This window comes from Hydra vulgaris, chromosome 03 (assembly GCF_038396675.1).
Source record: "Hydra vulgaris chromosome 03, alternate assembly HydraT2T_AEP".
NCBI lineage: Eukaryota > Metazoa > Cnidaria > Hydrozoa > Anthoathecata > Hydridae > Hydra > Hydra vulgaris.
The window spans coordinates 4,250,038-4,269,917 of NC_088922.1; the positions used below are offsets into that span (position 1 = coordinate 4,250,038).

Consider the following 19,880-nt stretch of genomic DNA (forward strand, 5'->3'; position numbering starts at 1 on the left):
CGTTAAAGAATTTGAAAAGTAATTTTAAAAAATGTTTAGATCGAAGACGAGCTCTTACAAGATCTGGAGCTGGTGTGTTTTCCTTACCAAAGTGTGAATACTTTGATCAAATGGTTTTCCTTCACGAAAAAGTTCCGAAAAACCAACTGGCAGTAATTTAAAATTGACTACAGAGTTGACAATCCTAAAAACCTGACTGAGAGTAATATAAGTTTGACTACAGAATTGACAATCCCGCCTACTATTTCTCAATCTTTTATACTTGCAGATGATTCAAGAGAAATGATGATTCAAAAGAAATGTATAGATGTGCGTATAAATAAGAAGCGAAAATCAGTTATAGAAAAATCGGATAACCTTTTTTTAAAGCAAATGAAAGATCTTGACAATCGCTTAGTTGATTTTTTGGAAAAAAAAAAAAAGAAATCTGTGAAATATCTTCTTTTTGTAATAGTCTTATTCCTGTGTTGCAAAGATTACCGATAAAAAAGGCAAGATAAGCCAAGTTAAAAATAAATGAACTTTTATTTGAAATAGAGTTTGGAGTCGAATATGAAGACATTTAGAAATTGTATTTTATTAGTTGTATTTATTTTTCTCTTAAAGTTAAAAAACAAAAAAGTAATTATTGTTAATTAATATATTATACTTTTATATATAATATATAATACTTTTAATTTTATTTTACTCGCTTTAAGATATCTAATTGCCAATCTACTGCACCTTCTTGATTAAAGAATTCTTCAAAAGAGTCCCTTACTTTTTTTGCAGTGTCAGAGTAGTTATTTAATATACTATTTATAACTAAGCCATTTACACTTGGCGCCTCTTTTCTCCAATTACCAAGTTGTATTCCATTCGGTCCATCCTGATCAACATAGTTTGAAGGGCAGTAACTATTATTGTTATTTTTATTTTCAGTCATTAGAAAATTATGTTTTTTTTATGCCTTTGTTATTGCAATAACATTTTCAACATTAAGTATAATTGGTTTATAAAAAACACGAAATCTACTCAATGCAATACCAAAGGCATTTTCAACAACTCTTCGTGCTCTACTAAGTCTATAGTTGAAAACAAGTTTATCATTTAAAAGATTTTTAAAAGCATAGGGTTTCATAATGTGCTTTTTGACCCAAATGCATTACCTGCAACAAAAACATAGGGCAAAATTTTTTGAGAGTTATTAGATATTTTTGAATCTTTTGGAACTTTTAAAATGTTGCTCTCTATGGCAAAATCATAATTGACTATTGTTGTAAACACTTCCATCACTTTGTCTGCCACTATCACCAATATCTACCAAAATAAAACGTACTTCGCATCAGAGACGGCCATCAATACTATTCTATGTGTCTTTTTATAGTTAAAATAGATTGATCCTGATCAATCTGGAGCAAACATTTGAACATGCTTACCATCAATGGCACCAACACAATGTGTAAAGTGCCATCTTGTTTCAAATTCGTGAGCAATTTTTTCCCACTCAGTTTCAGAATTAGGCGCTTTTACGTATTCTTGTAAAAAATTGTTCCAAATACCATTACAAGTTTCATAAACTATTCTACCAACAGTGGTTGGTGACATTCGATAATTAGCCGCTATTGTAGTGTGTGCATCCCCAGTTGCAAAATACCTTACTGTTATCGCAAGTCTTTCTTGTGCATAAATAGGTTTACGCATTTTCGTATTAGTTTTTGTTTTATCAAGAGCAACAATTTGTAAAAGTTTTTCAAAAGTTGAAGGGGACATTCGAAAATATTTTTAAAATTTTTAAAATTTGCGCATGTGGGGGCAGCGAAAAATATCGCGCGTCGCAACATTTTTTGACTAGTAGAGAACCGCCTTTAGAAGTTTTGACTAAGAAAGACTTAAGCCTCTCTTAATCAAATTAAGAGAGGTTAAAGTCTCTCTTAATCAAATAAAACTGAATTAATTCAGTCGGAGGTAATTCATGACTGTATATCGTTAGCCGCACTTTTTGTTGAAAAACAAACGACGTTCAAGGTATTTTAAATTTAATTTTTTTTTTTTTTTTTTGTGTCTTGGTGGGATTTTGAATTTCAATAATAGTAGAGTAATAAAGACTTTTACTAAAAAAAGGAAAAACTGATGATTTTTTCACAAAAGGACTTGTACTTAGGTTTGGAAAATTAGGCATTATGGAAATGGCACCAAAATAACATAAAAAAACATTGAAAATCAAGCGTAAAAATCAAAACAAACGATACAAGAAATGAAAACTTTATATACATAGTTTCTAAACAAAATTCCTAAGTACCATTTCTTCAAGAAAACATAAATAAATAGTTGATTTAAATAGAGGAAATGCTATACTTGCTTTTTTCACAGGGAACCTTTTTTAGAAAAAGTTTTTTTTTCAAAATAAACCGACCTTGAAGTTTTTAAACACTAAGAATTTAGAAATTGTGTATAAATGTTCAAAAGGTTCCCCTATTCCTTATCCTTTTTTTTAATCTTCATGTAAATTTTCAAACATATTTGATGTGTTTTGGTACTTAAGAAATCTTACCTTCAAAAACTACCTTTGAAAAAACGTGTCCTGTGGCAAGTTTTTTTATCAAGAGTGGCCTTAAGACATAAATAATACATAAAAGAAGCCATGTTAAACAGTACTTTCTAAATATGGTTAGAAAGTAGTTGAGTCAAACTATTTGATGCAAAAAACCTTAAGGTTCTAGATTTATTATAAATAAAGATATGAGAGAGTAAAGTTCATGAAACTTACGTGTTTTTTGTTGCATTCTGGAACCGTTATCTAAGCAAATACTGCAAATACAAGTACATATACTTTGCAAAAATGCAACAAAAAACATTTCATTTTGTGAAGTGCTATTTATACTTAATTCAATTTTTCTATATTTGTAGAGTAATTAAATGTCAAGTAATCACAACAAAACACACACACAAAAAAAAATGAGTAGCCTCCTCGACTGTAGTGGCCCCCTCGGGCCTTGGGGAGGCGAATAATCTAAAAAAAAAAAAAATCTATTAAATGTCAATTAAATGTCGCAATATTTTTTAAATCGGACTCTAGGGATAATTTTTTAAACCTAAAGTATTATATTAGATAGTTAATTGAATTAGAGAATTGCTAATAAATTTATTCTGCAAATTTATGGTTTATAAATATATAAAGCTAAATTAAAGTTTTTTTAATAGAATTTAATATAGCATGTTTGGCTTTTCATTATTTGAAATAATAAATGAAAGTATGCATTTTTTTAATCTAATATATACATATATATTAAAAAAACATGTATATATATATATATATATATATATATATATATATATATATATATATATATATATATATATATGTATATATATATGTGTGTATATATATATATATATAATATCATATAATATAAGGAACTTATTAATGTTCATTCGAGCGTGTTTGACACAATATTCTTGGCAGCCGTTACAACAGAGGTAATGAGGAGAAAGAGTAGCAGCACTTTTCTTTTATAAGAAAAGTCAACATAAGTGTATGCAAATATCTAACTTACGCAAACTTCAAATTATGTAATTTTAAAAAAATACTAAAACATATCTAGTTTTTTAGTTTTTCTTTCACTTGAAAATTTGATCTGTTGAACTTATTTTTGTTTGATAAAGGCTTTAATATGTTATATGGTTTTAAAATTTAAATTAGTCAATATGCCTGCGTAGCCGAGTGGTTAGCACGCGAAGCTCAAAGGCAGAAAGTCCAGGTTCGATTCCTACCATCATTTTTTTTCTTCAATTTAATCTTTTTCAATTTTTCTAAAATACAAAGTAAAATGCTTTTAAAGAAAGAAGTTTTGTTTTGAAAGAAAGTTGTTTTGTTTTTCATTTTAAATAAAAAAAAAAAAGAAAAAAAAAAGCAAGCTGATGATTTGAACTTGCCACGCTGCGACCTTTACTTTTTTTAAACAGTAAAAAATATGTTTTTATTAAGAACATTATTAAAAATGCTAATTTTATATTTAAAATAAACCATTTTATTAAATTTAAAATTTTTTTAAATGATAAAATATTATTAATACATAATACTAAGGTAATAAGGAAATTTAAAGTTTTACAGCTATTTTACCCCGCCCCGTTAAACATTCTAAATCAAACAATTATTGTTGTTTTAGTCGAAGCTTTTTTAAGCAAAGTTGTTTATAACAGTTATAAGTTTAAATCTTTACTAGATTTTTATATTATAAAGTTAGTGTACTTTCACATTTTAATGAAATATATATTATTTATCCATTTAAGAAAATATTATATCAAATTTATTTTATAAAATTTATGTAATTTATTTTATCTACTTAAAGATTTTAAAGTGATAAAATGTTGTTATATTTTTAATTATTATTTACACCTATTCCTATTTAAGTCAGTATATGTACACTTGACTGGGACTACCTAAATAAACCATAATCAACAACAATATAATGTAATGCAACCATAAATAAACAACAATAGTGAAAAAACATAAAACTATTTTGAATAAACATTTAAAATTTACTTTTTATCTGAGTTAAAGTTCACTAGCCACTGAGGGCCCCATGCTGTAGCAGAAGTGAGATCCTTTTCAATCTCAAATGCTCCTCCAAGCAATCAAAAAGTCTTAGCTTCTTATCAAAATAATAATAAATGGTACTATCATCAGCGAACAATGCTACCTTAGATGGGAGAATTTCTGGGATGTCTTTTATATAAATTTAAAAAAGGATAGAAAAGCTGACGGTTATTTTAAACAGCCTCTCATATTTAATTCCATTTTATTGTTTAAATGGATTAAATTATAAAAACATTTAAAAAGTATATATATTGCATTTTTGTATAGCAGATATTTTTACAAAGCATGTATTGCAGGCTTGGTTGGGAAGCAGGAGTGATCGCTCTCGATAACTGATCCGGGGAATAATATTTAGTTGCGAAAAGCTGGCCAGATTTTTTAGTCGTCCAAATAGCAAACACCTATTTGATTTTATTAAAAAAAGATCTATCAAATAATGTGATGTAATAAGAAATTTAGTTAAATTTTTGTGCAGCGTTTCTTTAAAAAAAGTAACAACACTATGTCTAAATGTAACTGCACTTTTTTTTCAAGTGAAATTTTAAGCAATATGCCTTAAAGTCAAATTTTGAGCAACTTGATTACATGAAAACATGTATTAAAAAAACAACTATTTATTTTACAAATTATTAAAATTTTACGAAAAACTTTAAAACTGATTAAAAAAACTATACTTTTAAATTGTATTCATATGTAACAACTTACGTTAACAATTTTAAGTTTTGATTTAACTCTACTTATAGAGCATTTAAGTAAATTTGAAAATTGATATATATATATATATATATATATATATATATATATATATATATATATATATATATATATATATATATATATATATATATATATATATATATATATATATATATATATATATATAGGGCGAGTTACTTTGTATAGATGTTTATGTTTAGTGACCAGAAACTTCTTTTATGTTTATTTAATAATTAGTTTTAATAACTTCGTTGATTATTAACAATTTCATTGAAAACGCAATTATTGTTGAAAGTCTTTTTGTTTACAAAATAGATTGTAAAAATTGCTTTAAAAGATTACATTAGAATAAAAAACAGATACACAAAATTACATTTACTTAAAAAATACATACTTTTTAAAGAAAAATAAGAAAAAACAATAAAAATTGATACATAATAAACATTCAAAAATTTTAACAATATAAAAAATATATATTTAAAACATTTATTTTTGTAAACAAATAATGTTAGTTTTAAAGATTTGCAGCTTTGCAGATGTGACTCCGAGAATGAGCCATAGTATTAAAGTAATAGTTCCTTTGATATACTTATAACTATTGCTAGAAATATATATACACAACAAATTCTGAATAATACAATTTTTAAAACAATTCAACAGAAAACTCAAGAACTTTATTTCGCTTAGTCAGCAAATTTTTTGAATCAACAGAATTCATTTTTTTCGTAGATTTGGCGGGTTTTTAGTGTTTGCGAATATTCTTTTTATTCTTCAACACCAAGAGTTTTGAGAATATTCAAGTTTTTATGTTTCCATGTATGCCCGTAAAACAAAATTTTTTTTGCGGATATATATAAACTTAAATGTTCTCAAAACGACTACAAAACCTGGCCAGTTTTTCTCATTTAAATATTATTTCCGTGGTCAGTATTCGATAGCGATCGCTCCGGCTTCCTGACCAAGCCTGGTATTGTAATATCAAAATATGCTTATTTTTAATTAGAAGATGGTGAAGGAAAAAAACTTTTTATTTTAATGTTTTGATGTTTTAGCAACATTTCTATTCAAAGTAATTTGAACAAAAAATGCAATGAGGATCTACTCTATTGGACAAAAGTGAATGGAATACTAAAGATAAGAGGTAAATATGCAAAGTGGAAAATACGCATAATATATCCTTATATTATGTAAGCACCAAAAGGGAGGGGGTGTCCCAAGTTAAGTAATTTTCGTACGTGTGCGTATGGGAGGGGGGGCGGTCAAGGTTATAAAGGTTGAACAGCGCATAAAAAATTAAAAAAGTTGTCATGTTTGCAAGCATGAATGGGATAAAAAGGACAAAAATAATTTAAAATAAGTTAACATTAATGTTTACTTATTTATAGAAATTTAACTTACTAATATTTAAAATTTCAATAAGATTAACCACACTTTAAAACAGTTAAAACATTGTTTTAATGGTTTCAAAATTTTTTCTATACACATTATATTAGTAATTATAGTTTGGGGGGGGGTAAGACCTTCAAGCATATGTACGCTTGGGGGTATAAAAATGTATAAGTTGGAACAAGGCAGGAAGGGTGTCCAATTCTGGAAATTTTTGCCTACGTAATATATGGATGGCCTCATAGTTTAAAAAAAAATGTATCCCAGGTATAGGATTGGAGGATATATAATCCTCCGATATATATATATATATATATATATATATATATATATATATATATATATATATATATATATATATATATATATATATATATATATATATATATATATATATATATATATATATATATATATATATATATATATAGATCTATCGTTTGTTGTCTTTAGGAAGAGCGGAAGGAAAAGAGTGATTCTTACGCCAACACATACGTCACTTTTAATTACTTTTGACTTTCGTCTAACATTTGCGTGTTGGACGAAAGTTAATACCATTAATTTAATTACAAATAAATCATTTTTTTAAAAAAACAACAAAAACGCAAATTTAATTGACCAGAATGTTTTTAAAAACATTCTGAATGTTTTTAACAATATAAACAATGTTTTCATTTTTAATTTTTTTAATAAAATGTTTTCTTTTTTTTTTTTTACTGTAAATCATGCGCGGAGTGTTGCTACATTGACTATCTTTTAGCCTGACCCGCAAGGGAATGTTGCTACATCGACTGAGGGTTTGGTTGGGGCAGACAGTCTATCAATTAAAAAAAAAATAATTCCGGTCTTGCATTTTAATTTTTACTTTTTGTCAACAAAATATGAAAAAAACTTTTGGACAACATCTACGGGTTGTATGTATATATATATATATATATATATATATATATATATATATATATATATATATATATATATATATATATATATATATATATATTTATATTTATATTTATATTTATATATATTATATTGGAGGATAATTTTTGGATGATGATGATCACAATGTGATAGAAATTTTCACCTTTGTTTTATATTTTGTTTTATTTTTCAGGAGCACTTGAGTTCATTATGCAACATGTGGAATGTGGAAAATCTGCATTTTTCACATTTTTGTGTTGCATAATTTCAAAGTGTATAAAGTTCATCAGAATCAAGAATTTTGTCCCCGAAAAAAATGTATGAGAGATAAAAGATATTTAAAAAAACCTCATAATGCAAAAAAGATAAACAAGTAAGAGTTATTTATGTCTTATTAATCTAATTTATTTGCAGCATAAAAGTGCATACATTTGTATATATAACAATATTGTATATGATATTTTATTTTATGTTTGATTGTTCTTATTCAATATAGTTGTAACTTTTTTAGAGTTCAAACTGTGCACTAATAATTAAAATAAAAATCTTTTTCTTCACATATATCAAATAGAAAGTTAGCACAAAGATTATACCTAATTACCGCCAAATAACATATCGGTTCATTTATTAATTGATTTAATAATCGGTACTCGCTTAATTCTATGTGTATTAGTATCGGTACTTAAATCTATGTGTTAAATCGGTACTTGCTTAAATCTATGTGTATTAGTACTCCTTTTTCATAGAAATTATACATAACTTATCTTTTTAAAATAAAATTGATTTAATAATCGGTGCTTTTTTTAAATCTTTGCATATTCAGGCTTGGTCGGGAAGCGGGAGCGTTCGCTCTTGATAACTGTCAATGGAATAATATTTAGTTGCGAAAAGCTAGCCAGATTTTTTAGTTGTTTCGAGAACATTTCTAAAAACAAAAAAAAAGCGCAAAAAAAATTAATTGGATCTACGAGAGATAATTACAAAAAAAATAAACTTGGAAAAGAAAATAACTTTTAACGCAAAAAAACTTGAAGCAAAATAAATTATATTTAATTAATTCTTTTATAATTTTTTTATAAAATTAAGCGACATTTTTTATATAAAATAACATCTTACGATTGCTTAATAAAGAAACAAATGTTCTTTTATGTATTAAAGAGTTTAATATAATTTTTATTTATATACTCGTGTCTTATTTCCAGTGCTGGACTAAGGAGGGTTGGGGTTAAAGGGGGCTATAGTCCCGGGCCCTGCGATGTTAGGGGCTCCGAAATAGTCAACAATACTTTTTTTTTAGTCATTTTTATGCTTTGGCACATAAAAAGGCCTCCAATATAAAAATAGCACCCGGCCCCAAAAAATCTAACAAGATTCTTATAAAACTAACACTAGCTTTAGTTTTATTTAAGCTAAATTTATTTATAAATAAAAAAGTTAACTTGTTTAATAACTATTTTATGTTTCGCGTGAAAATTTTAACATATTTGAAATAACATATTTCTTTTTAGTAAGATGAACAACCAAATAATTAAAATTTAAAATTGTGCTTGTACAAATTTTATTATAAGAACATCAATAATTGTAAATTGTTAGCTTCTAAGAACATCAACAATGCTAAATTGTTAGCTTCTAGGCAGAAAGTCGCATTAGATCAGAAATATTAGGAGTGTATAGGAACCTGTGCTCCAAACAAACATTCTTTAGTGGGTGGGTGGACTGCTAATAATCTTTACCAACTGAAAAATAGGATTAACTATTTCTGTAAAAAATGGAGGTTAAAGCATTCACATTTTCAAACCATTTAAAAAAAAAAAATTGTTTTAGTTAACATTATAATTAATCGTCAGTTCTTTGGAATTTGCTTCCTTCATCTTTTCTTCCTGATTTTTTATGATTTGAAGTTTTTTAAGTAGTCTGTCAATCGTTATATTGCTATATAAACTTCATTTTTTCTCTTTCAGTTAGTGATCAAGCAAAATTCTGTTTTGGTGTCGGTTTCGGCCAAAACTTCAATTTGAACTGATACACAGTGGGCCAGCTATGGACAAAAGTCAAAATTTTTTATGATCCAATCTCTCTAAAAATCATATACAATGTTCTATATATATCTAATTAAATTATTTTTGCATAACAAAAGTATTGATTGCTATTTCGTTTCATTTTAGCATTTAAGAGGTAATATTTAACCACAGTTATGGTCATTTTAAGCTGTAATAAATAAGTAATAGAATAGGCATAACATAAAAGTTTTATTTCATTAGTTAAATGTGCCAAGTTTAAAGTATTGTGGCTGAAATTTTAAAGCTCGATGTACTACTGCTGAAAAAGTTGCATGTCATCTTGGCCACATAGTCATCAGGCTCAGACTGTCAACTCTCCCTATGTATTATATGATTTCTTATTTTATGCATGTATGTATGTTTTATAAATAGTTAATGTGTTTCAAACAGTCAATGTTTCATTGCAATATTTTTTGTTTTTATTATTAATGACCTTACTTAATACTTAAAATTAATTACCTAAATATTTAATAGTTATTTAAAATAAGATGGTTGAAAATCCGATAAAAATTAATTCAAAAATCCATTTATCTGAGTGTAACTAAGGAAAGTTACACTCAGATAAATGGATTTTTCTGGTTGTTATATAGGTATCCATAGCAATTAAATTTAAAAAATTATGACTTACATATAAAGTATGACCTCGTATATGTGCTAAATTCACTTAATTTGACATGGTACTCATACCAAATTAAGTGAATATAGTACTCATAAAAAATCTGCAACTATCAAAATAGGTTGTTGCTATGTAAATTAGGTATCTATAAAACTAGGTAACCATAGCAATTAAATGATAAATATTTCCTCATAAGCACCTCGTATTAATGCAAACCTCGTGTTAATGGACAAACTAATTTTAAAGTACATATCCACATAAAACATCTGCAATCACCAAAAATAGGTTGTTGCTAAGCAAGATTAGGTATCCACAGCAACCAAATATAAAAAAAATCACTTTCATAAGAAGCGCAGACCTCATTAGTACTCATGCCAAATTTAGTAAATAAAGACCTAATATTTAATCTTAATAATAATACTACAGAAACATTTAATGTTTAACGTTAAATTTTAATGTCGTTTTATTAGTAATGCTTTGAAAGAACGCATACTCAAAATGCACGCGGTCATCGGAGAAAGATCTCTTAAGCGAGTTGAAACTTTTTTCCATATGAAATTTAATTATTAGTTTAGATATATTACATAAAGAATCATACTAAGATTAATAATCATCGTTAAGATCATATTATAATTGAAGTAAATATATAAAATAGTTGTATGTACATTTTTATTAGATAAAGTAGAAAGGATTAAAATTTTTATTAGATGAAGTAGCAAGGATTTTAATTTTTTAAATTGTTTGTATTTTGTTTGTTTTAGCTTTTCTTTTAGCAGTTTTATTATTTTATTTTTTAGAAGGAAAATAGGGGTATGGATGTTATTTAAAGTTATACTAATGCTATTTCCATAAAATGGTTATTACTACTTTGAAATTTCTGTGATGCTATTAACTATTTTTGTTCTTTTTTAGAAAATTTAGAAAAATTAAATTAAAATTTTGTGCCAACACTGATATGGCAGGTCACATGTTATTATATGTAAAGGTTAAATTTTCTTATGAGGATTACAGTTCTTATGAAAGAAAAAGGTAAGGGGTATTGTTTGTAAATATATATTTTGTTTATTTTGAATCTTTTTAAATTTTCTTGCGTCATTTTTAAAATTTTTGTTTGTACACGTTTATAGTTTGCATTTATGCTTTTTTGATATGTATGTGTATGTGGTAATAAGTGCTTTATAGTTGTTTTATCAATGTGTTTTTATAATAATGTAAAGTGTTTTTTATTGTTAGTGTATGTGTCAATATGTGTTATATAATTGTTTTTAAAAAATGTGTTTAAATATGTATATAAGGTGTATATTTAACCTTATATACATATTTAAACACATTTATTATGTTTAAAGTTGGTACATATGTTTATATTATGTTGTTTCAAAGTGCTGTGACTTTGTAAACGTGTAGAGTAAGATTTGTCAACTTTACCAGCCAAGTGATGTACTTATAACAGAGGGTTACACGATAGTCTTTAGTGTCAAAAAATACATAATAATGTATTTTAATAACATTTTGCTTAATGTTGTTACTTATGCTCTGTTAAATATGAATGTTATCTTACTTATAGTTATAAACATATTATATTAACTTATGGTGTGTGCCCTTGTAACAAGGTGCCCTTGTAACAACAACACACAACAAGTTGTTGTGTGTTGTTGCTGTGATGTTTTTTTGTTATCTTTTGAGTTAATAGACATTTGGCTTATCTTGATGTTGGTGTCTATTGTTAAATATGGTAAATAGGTAATTTTATTAAAAATCACTGCTTTTAATCATTCATTAAAAGCCAATACAGATTATTTTGCCATATATACAATTTGTTTTATCTTAATTTAATTTTTTGTCTTTAGCGCTGTTTACTACATGATTTCGCTATAAATATTTTGGAATCATGATGTTCCAGCATAAATTATTTTGTAAAAGCTAACATGAAATAATATTATTTTACAACTACTACTCTGGTAAATCACAACAGCTTTTCTCTATAAGGTGCATTGATTTTCATTTTTTGTATGTAATGTTTTTCTTATTTACTTATTCATTAAATTTTTTATTTTAGATTTACCAGATAATGTATTAATGTGGTATAGATGAGCAAAATATTGTTAAGTTTTGTGAGTTTTTGAAAAAAACATTTACAAATAATTTTTTTTGAAGTTGACGTTTCTTTTGTTAGCAGTATGTTAATTATTAGAATTGCATGTTTTTAATAATTTTTTTTATTATTTGCTAAGCTAATTTATATATATATATATATATATATATATATATATATATATATATATATATATATATATATATATATATATATTTTAAAGTCATGAGATTTTTGTATAATTTATTTTAAATGACAGTCTGTGATATAAATAAAAATTATTTGAGTGTGCTATTTAGAGTAGAAAAAAATTATATAGGAAAGATCGCAATCTTCAGAATTCGTTTAAGATTTTTTGTTACTTCTTTCAATTAAAAGTGAAGTTTAAATGGATGATATTAGGCTAGAAGCAGATATTAGTTTAGAAAATGGAAATGTTAATTGGCAAGTTGTTTGTGGCACAAATGAAAGAGATAGACTTAGGCGAGATGAAATTAATAATAGACAAAATGCGGTAGTTGCCTAACCAAGCTCTCTTCATTTGGGTTATGCGGTAGTGGTAAAGCGCTTGCTTCATTAGCAAGAGGTTCCAAGTTCAATCCCAACCTTGTCCCTGGTAGTACCGCGCTCAACTTGTTTCTCCGCGCAGCGACCTTGTTCGTTGAGGTTCGTGTTTTGGAGTTATAGCGTTGAGAGAGGGTTATAACCACTATTAAGTAGCCTCCTCATCTGTAATGACCTTCTTGGCCTCGAGGAGGTGAATAACAAAAAAAAAAACAAAAAAAAAACCAAGCTTTCCTCATTTGGGTTAGAATTATTTGCTGCTTGCCGAGCAGCATTTCTAGCATTTTGTTGATAATTAATTTCATCTTGCCTAAGCCTATTTCTTTCATTTCTGCGACGATTATTTTCAACTCGCCTAATTTGCAATATTCAAACCTAAATCAAGAGAGCTTGGTTAGGCGAGTTGAAAATAATTGTTGCAGAAATGAAAGAAATAGGCTAAGGCAAGATGAAATTAATTATCAACAAAATGCTAGAAATGCTGCTCGGCAAGCAGCAAATAATTCAAACCCAAATGAAGAGAGTAAATTTTAGAATGCAACAACGTGGTAATGATCTTTGCTTAAGTGATTTAATGTTTCAATTGCAAACTATTATTAGTGAAGAAAACCCATTTGCTCTTGGATTTAAAAACATGGCTGAAGTGGAAGATGAAGAAATTCGTTGAGCAGCTCTAGAAGGTCGCTCAGTGTCAGTTGTAAAAATATCTTTACTTGAAGGGCATGATTGACGTTGCTATAATCTCCCTTCACATAATGAAGTTGCAGTTGTATTTGTTGAAGATTGTGCACCACCTGCTTCCAGGGAAGTTGTTATTTACCCAAGAGGTCATCCTCTTAAAACTATATCAAGTATGTCTGCCAACTTAGATCCTATGGTTTATCCTCTATTTTTTCCGAGGGGTGATGCTGGTTGGCATAATCAATTGGTTCACAACCCTGAACATGCTACATTGGTTAGAAATCATGTTACATTATTACAGTATTAGTTATAAACTTTCAGTTAGACAATTTTTTTCTTCACTCTTTTATGGCAAAAAACTGTTTCAGCAATATGCTGTTGATGCGTATGTTAAAATTGAAGGCGCCTTGGTTTCATCAGAAATAACCAAAACAAACTGAGAACCGAGCAGTATGATGTCTTACACGAACATGTAAACAACCTTGGAAAAGATCATAATGTTAGACCAGGGCGTGTTGTAGTTTTGCCATCAACTTATGTAGGAAGTCCTAGAACTTTAAATGAAAACTTTGAAGATGCTATGGCTATAATTAAAAAGTATGCTAAACCAGATCTTTTTATTACTTTCACTTGCAATCCAAAATGGCGCGAGATAACTGAAAATTTATATCCAGGTCAGACAGCAAATGATAGACCTGACTTGGTTATTCGAGTATTTAAACTCAAATTAAATAGCCTTCTCAATGACATTTTTAAGCACGGTGTATTAGGGAAAGTTGTAACACATGTTTAGGTTATTGAGTTTCAAAAGCGTGGTTTGCCACATGTTCATATTTTACTTCACTTTGCAAATGATGATAAGCTTCAAACAGCTCATGATATCAATAATTTAATATCTGCAGAAATTCCAGATCCGATTGTTAATTGAGACCTTTATGACGTTGTTAAAACTTGCATGATTCACGGTCCATGTGGCATACTGAATCTAAACTCTCCCTGCATGAAAAATGGGGTGTGCAGCAAAAATTATCCTAAAGAATTTAATGCCAATACAGTAGCTGTTCACAATGGTTATCCACACTATAGACGTCGTGATAATGGCTTGGTTATCAATATTAAAGGTAACAATGTAGATAACCGCTGGGTGGTACCTTACAATCCATGGTTATCAAAGAAATATCAAGCTCACATTAATGTTGAAGCTTGCATGTTTGTTAAGGCTGTTAAATATTTGTACAAATATATATACAAGGGTCACGGCTGTGCCAATAATTTAATAAAAGAAAAAATTAATCATGGTGAAGTAATCACTTTTTTAGATTGTCGTTATGTAAGTGCACCTGAAGCATTGTGGCGAATTTTCGAGTATCCAATAAGTCATATGTCACACACTATTATACACCTTAAAGTTCATCTACCTGAAAATCAATTAGTGTATTTTAGAGAAGGAGCAGAACAAATGGCTTTAGATCGTGCAGCTCAACATGATACACACCTAACGGCATGGTTTAAATTAAATACTGAAAATGAAAGAGCACATTGCTATTAGTATGTAGACATTTCTTATCACTTTATATTTGATGATAAACATTGTAAATGGAAGGTTAGACAAAGGGGTGGTAATAAGGTGATAGTAAGAATGTATAAAGTTAATCTAACTGGAGAATTTTTTTTTTTCTTAGACTGTTACTTTTGCTAGCAAAAGGTGCAACATCTTGGGTTTTTTTTTTTTTTTTTTTTTTTTTTGTTATTCACCTCCCTAAGGCCGAGAAGGCCACTACAGATGAGGAGGCTACTTAATAGTGGTTATAACCCTCTCTCAACTCTTTAACTCCGAAACACGAACCTTGATGAAGAAGGCCGCTGCGCGGAGGAACAAGTTGAGCGTGGTACTACTAGGGACATGGTGGGGATTGAACTCGGAACCTCTTGCTTAAGAAGCGAGTGCTTTACCATTACACCACTAACGCATATATGCGTACTGTTAATGGTATTGTCCTTGAAACATTTTGTGAAGCATGTGTTTTGAAAGGTTTGTTGCAAGATGACACTGAATGACTGAATACTCTTTCTGAGGCGGTTTTAACACGTATGCCAAAGCAAATTAGGCGGTTGTTTTCAATTATTTTGACCTTTTGTGAACCTGACAATCCTTTGCATCTCTGGAATACATACAAAGTTTTTATGATGGAAGATTTCATTCACCGCTCAGTCCCACTTCTAATAGCTGAACAAGCTACTCTTCATCAAATTGAAAAGATTATGAATCAAAGTGGTAAAATGCTGGCTTATTACAATCTGCCTGTTATTGACGAGTTTATGCGCCTAAATCTAGAAAGTTTTGATGAAAATATTCAACGATCTATTGACGAAGCCAACCGAATGAGACTGTTGCTTAATGTCAATCAATTAAATTATGTAATGCTATCCTTGCTGCACTGAATGAGCAACCAAGTGTAGAAAATCAACATTGGAACAACAGTGGAAAAACCTTTACTTATAATTATTTGATTGCTGAAACCATAAGTAGGGGCTTTAAATCTGCTACAGCTGCATGGACTGGCATAGCAGCAACTTTTCTTACAAATGGATCTACATTGCATGGCTTATTTAAACTTCCTGTTCCAATATTGGATAACAGCACATGTAATGTAACTCCTAACTCTATACATGGGCATTTTTTAAGACAAGTTAGTTAGTTCTTGCTTGATGAAACATCCATGATACCTAAACATGCCTTAAATGCAATTGATAGGTTGTTAAAAGATATTTGCAACAACTTTCCGTTCAGAGGAAAAATCATTTTTTTTGGTGGTGACTTCAGGCAAATTCTGCCTGTTGTGAAAAGAGGACAACCAGCTGAAATAGTAGAGTCGTGTATAAAATGTTCTTTGCATTGGCAATGGGTGCAGAAGTTTGCATTAACTGAAAATATGAAAGTGCAAAATGGGGAAGGTGAATTTTTCCAATGGCTACTAAAACTTGGGAATGGAACTATACCTGTCAAAGAGGAGGGTCCTTTTAAAGGATGCATTGAAATACCAAATCAGTGCATTATTAGAGAAAATGAATCGATTGTTGAAAAGATTTTTGGAGATGCTGATCAAAATGATTATTCTAAACGCGTGATTTTAACACCAACTAATGTTGATTCATTATCAATCAATGAAGGAGTGCTTGAATGTCTGCCGGGTGAGGTCAAAATTTATTTAAGTCCTGATCAAGTTGATACTGATGACCTTAATGAAAGAAATAACTTTCCTGTTGAGTTTTTGAACAGCTTAACTCCTTCAGGTATGCCACCTCATTGTTTAAAATTGAAAATTGGTTGTGTAATTATGCTACTAAGGAATTTAGATCTCAAAGCTGGGCTATGCAATGGTACTCGAATGAAAGTTTGTGCTCTTCAAAATAATAATATTGATGCAGAGGTTTTGACAGGTGTTTCCGGTGGTAAACGGGTTTTTGTTCCTTGAATTCAGTTGGCTCCATCAGATTTTAATTTACCTTTTGTTCTGAAACGTCCTCAGTTTCTTGTCAGATTGGCTTATTCAATGACAATTAATAAAAGTCAAGGTCAAACATTTGATAGAGTTGGGGTATATCTCAAAAAACCGTGTTTCTCTCATGGTCAACTATATGTTGCATATTCAAGAACTAGTTCATTTAATAGTTTGTTTTTCAAAATTGATAAACATCTCATTCAAGGTATGGTAGGTGGAAAGTATTACACAAATAATGTTATATTTTCTAATGTTCTTAATTTATAGTCTTTAGATTTTCATTTCGAAAATTTACTGTTTGTAGGTTGTGAGCACATTTTGTATGTATAACTTTATTTATTATTTTAATTTTTTTTTTCATGGTTTTTGATAAATATATCTGTCATTTAATATTGTTATAAAATGTGTTTATATTTGTTATATAAAACCATATTTGTTTATAGTTGTATATATGTTAAAATTATGTTGCTTCCATGTTTTCAAAGTGGTGTGACTTGGCATTATGTTGAGCAAGATTGATAACCTTGCCAGCCAAGCGTTGCACTTATAGCAGAGGTGTGACTTGGCAGTATTTAGTGCAAGGCGGTGTTAGTGCTTTAGAGCTAGGTTGTGTTGTCTAGCCTTTTTTTTATTATTCTGGAAACACATAATATCTGTTAATGTTTAGCGTAATGTGTATGAGAGAGTATGCAACCTTGATCTTTAAATCTAGGGCGTTTTAATGTCCTAAATTTGAAGTAATTGAATAACTAATATTGAATATAAAAGCAAATATACTTTTATGTATTTATATGTTTAGTAAAAAGATAAATATAGTTAACTTAAAATTGGTTTTCTAATTTTGTCTTTCACATTTTAATTTGGTTTGTTATTTTCGCTGGATTTTAGGATCAAGGGTGTAAATATTCTATTGCTATGTGTTATTGTTGTGATGTTTTGTGTTAATAGACTGCTTGGCTTACCTTCACGTTGGTGTCTATTGTTAAAAATGAATAATAAAAAAAAGGTAAATATAGTTAACTTAAAATTGGTTTTCTAATTTTGTCTTTCTAATTTCAATTTGGTTTGTTATTTTCGCTGGATTTTAGGATCAAGGGTGTAAATATTCAATTGTTATGTGTTATTGTTGTGATGTTTCGTGTTGATAGACTGCTTGGCTTACCTTCACGTTGGTGTCTATTGTTAAAAATGAATAATTGGTAGTTTCATTATTGGAACTTACTGCTTTTATTTATTTACTAAAAGCCAAGACACCATTTTGCTAAAAATGCAGTTTATATCTTAATTTGATTTTTATTTTTTTTTAGTATTGTTAATCCTTTTGTACTTGGAAACAGATTTTATAGTTATATTTTCGATAAATGTTTATATTAACTGCCATGTCAACATAGGTTACTATAAATAGGTAAATTGATTTTAAGTTTTAATGTGGTTTTTTTTATTTATTTTTATTTATTTTTTTGTAATTATGGTATCAAAATTCCATTTTTTTTTTCTTTAAGATTTACGATTGACGCATTTATACGATTTATAAAAAAACCCTGATTTCCTTTTATTGTAAATTTTTTGTCAGTTAAAATGATATAAATATATGCAATTAGTTCAATTTTTTTTTAATTTCTCTTTTTTATGCCTAATAATTTGTTGTACGTAACTTAAGGGATGTTTTTAAAGAGAGGTCGCAACTAAAACCCTTTAAATACATGGAGAATAATGTAGTTTTGCGCATTTGTCAAATACGAAGTTACTTAAATTTTATAACGGGTTTAACTAATTAATTAGCTTAGTTTGCATTTACAACACTTTTGAGGAAAGAAAAAAATTCTTATAAATGTTAAATTCTTATATTTATTAAAAAGAAAAAATCCTTGTAAAATGTAAATCATTGTTTGACTTTTAATTATTTTGGTAAAATGTATTCATCAAAAACTTGATTACTCTTAATAAAAATAACTTTATTCTCCTGGCCACCATTAAGGCAAAAACGAGGAAGGGAGGTCCTTTATTAGTGTCAAAATATACGAGAATTAAATTCCAAATAACAAAAAGAATTTTTAGTAAATGGTAGCAAATTACCGTTTACTAAAAACTATTGAAACAAAGAGGCCATACAAATAATATAAAAATGGTCTGTGTTGAACAGACTTAAGACCCAGGTGCGGTCAGCTTGGTTTACAAACATGAAATTATGTCACGTTAAAAACTATGAACGTAACGTAACCTTTAAAAGCCAATTTAAAACATTTTTGGTAGCTAAATGTGATAGTACATTGTAAGTATAAATGTGATAGTATAGTAAAAAAAACTATTTTAAGATTTTTTGGCTCATAAAATGGATTTAAGACTTAATTGATTGCGGTTAAACCCCAATAAATAACGATTAGAAGGCTGTATGGCCCAGACGGAATATGCGACATAAATATCAAATTTTTATTTTATAATGTATTTTATTTTACGTCTGATGACGATCTGTGCTAAAACAGGTCGAAATATCACAAAAAAGAAAAATTACGATGTTGTTTTGATGTTTCATAACTTATTATATATTTACGTACTTCAAGAAATGTCGTTCAAAAACTTAAATATCAAATTTGTATTTTACTCCATTCACATAAAATGGAGTTAAGACAAATTGGCTCTTTTGTCCAGATATGTTTACTGCACATATTAGTAAATAAACTAATTAGTTGCGTAATGAGTTTTTTGCGTAATGAGTTCATTGATGAATCTTAGGCATTGATTAAAATCGATGATTTATTTA

General features: G+C 28.2%; 2 protein-coding genes across 3 annotated transcripts; one reads left to right on the plus strand and one right to left on the minus strand.

Annotated features, from left to right (window-relative positions):
- Positions 1-1,386: 1,386 nt before the first annotated feature.
- LOC136078402 (uncharacterized) lies at positions 1,387-1,752 on the minus strand. Its single transcript, XM_065794173.1, has one exon. It carries the CDS (start codon positions 1,750-1,752, stop codon positions 1,387-1,389), a length of 366 nt encoding a protein of 121 aa, XP_065650245.1.
- A 9,437-nt stretch (positions 1,753-11,189) lies between these two features.
- Positions 11,190-18,725, plus strand: LOC136077881 (uncharacterized). Of its 2 annotated transcripts, XR_010637335.1 has the most exons (5): positions 11,190-11,308; positions 12,127-12,265; positions 18,068-18,125; positions 18,427-18,524; positions 18,622-18,725. XR_010637335.1 is itself a non-coding variant. In XM_065792106.1 (3 exons), exon 1 carries the CDS (start codon positions 16,337-16,339, stop codon positions 17,090-17,092), a length of 756 nt encoding a protein of 251 aa, XP_065648178.1. In that variant the 5' UTR covers positions 12,611-16,336; the 3' UTR covers positions 17,093-18,125; positions 18,427-18,524; positions 18,622-18,725. The 2 variants fall into 2 exon arrangements, 1 of the variants encoding a protein (XP_065648178.1); XM_065792106.1 differs by lacking the exons at positions 11,190-11,308; positions 12,127-12,265 and having other exon boundaries at positions 12,611-18,125.
- Positions 18,726-19,880: the final 1,155 nt, after the last annotated feature.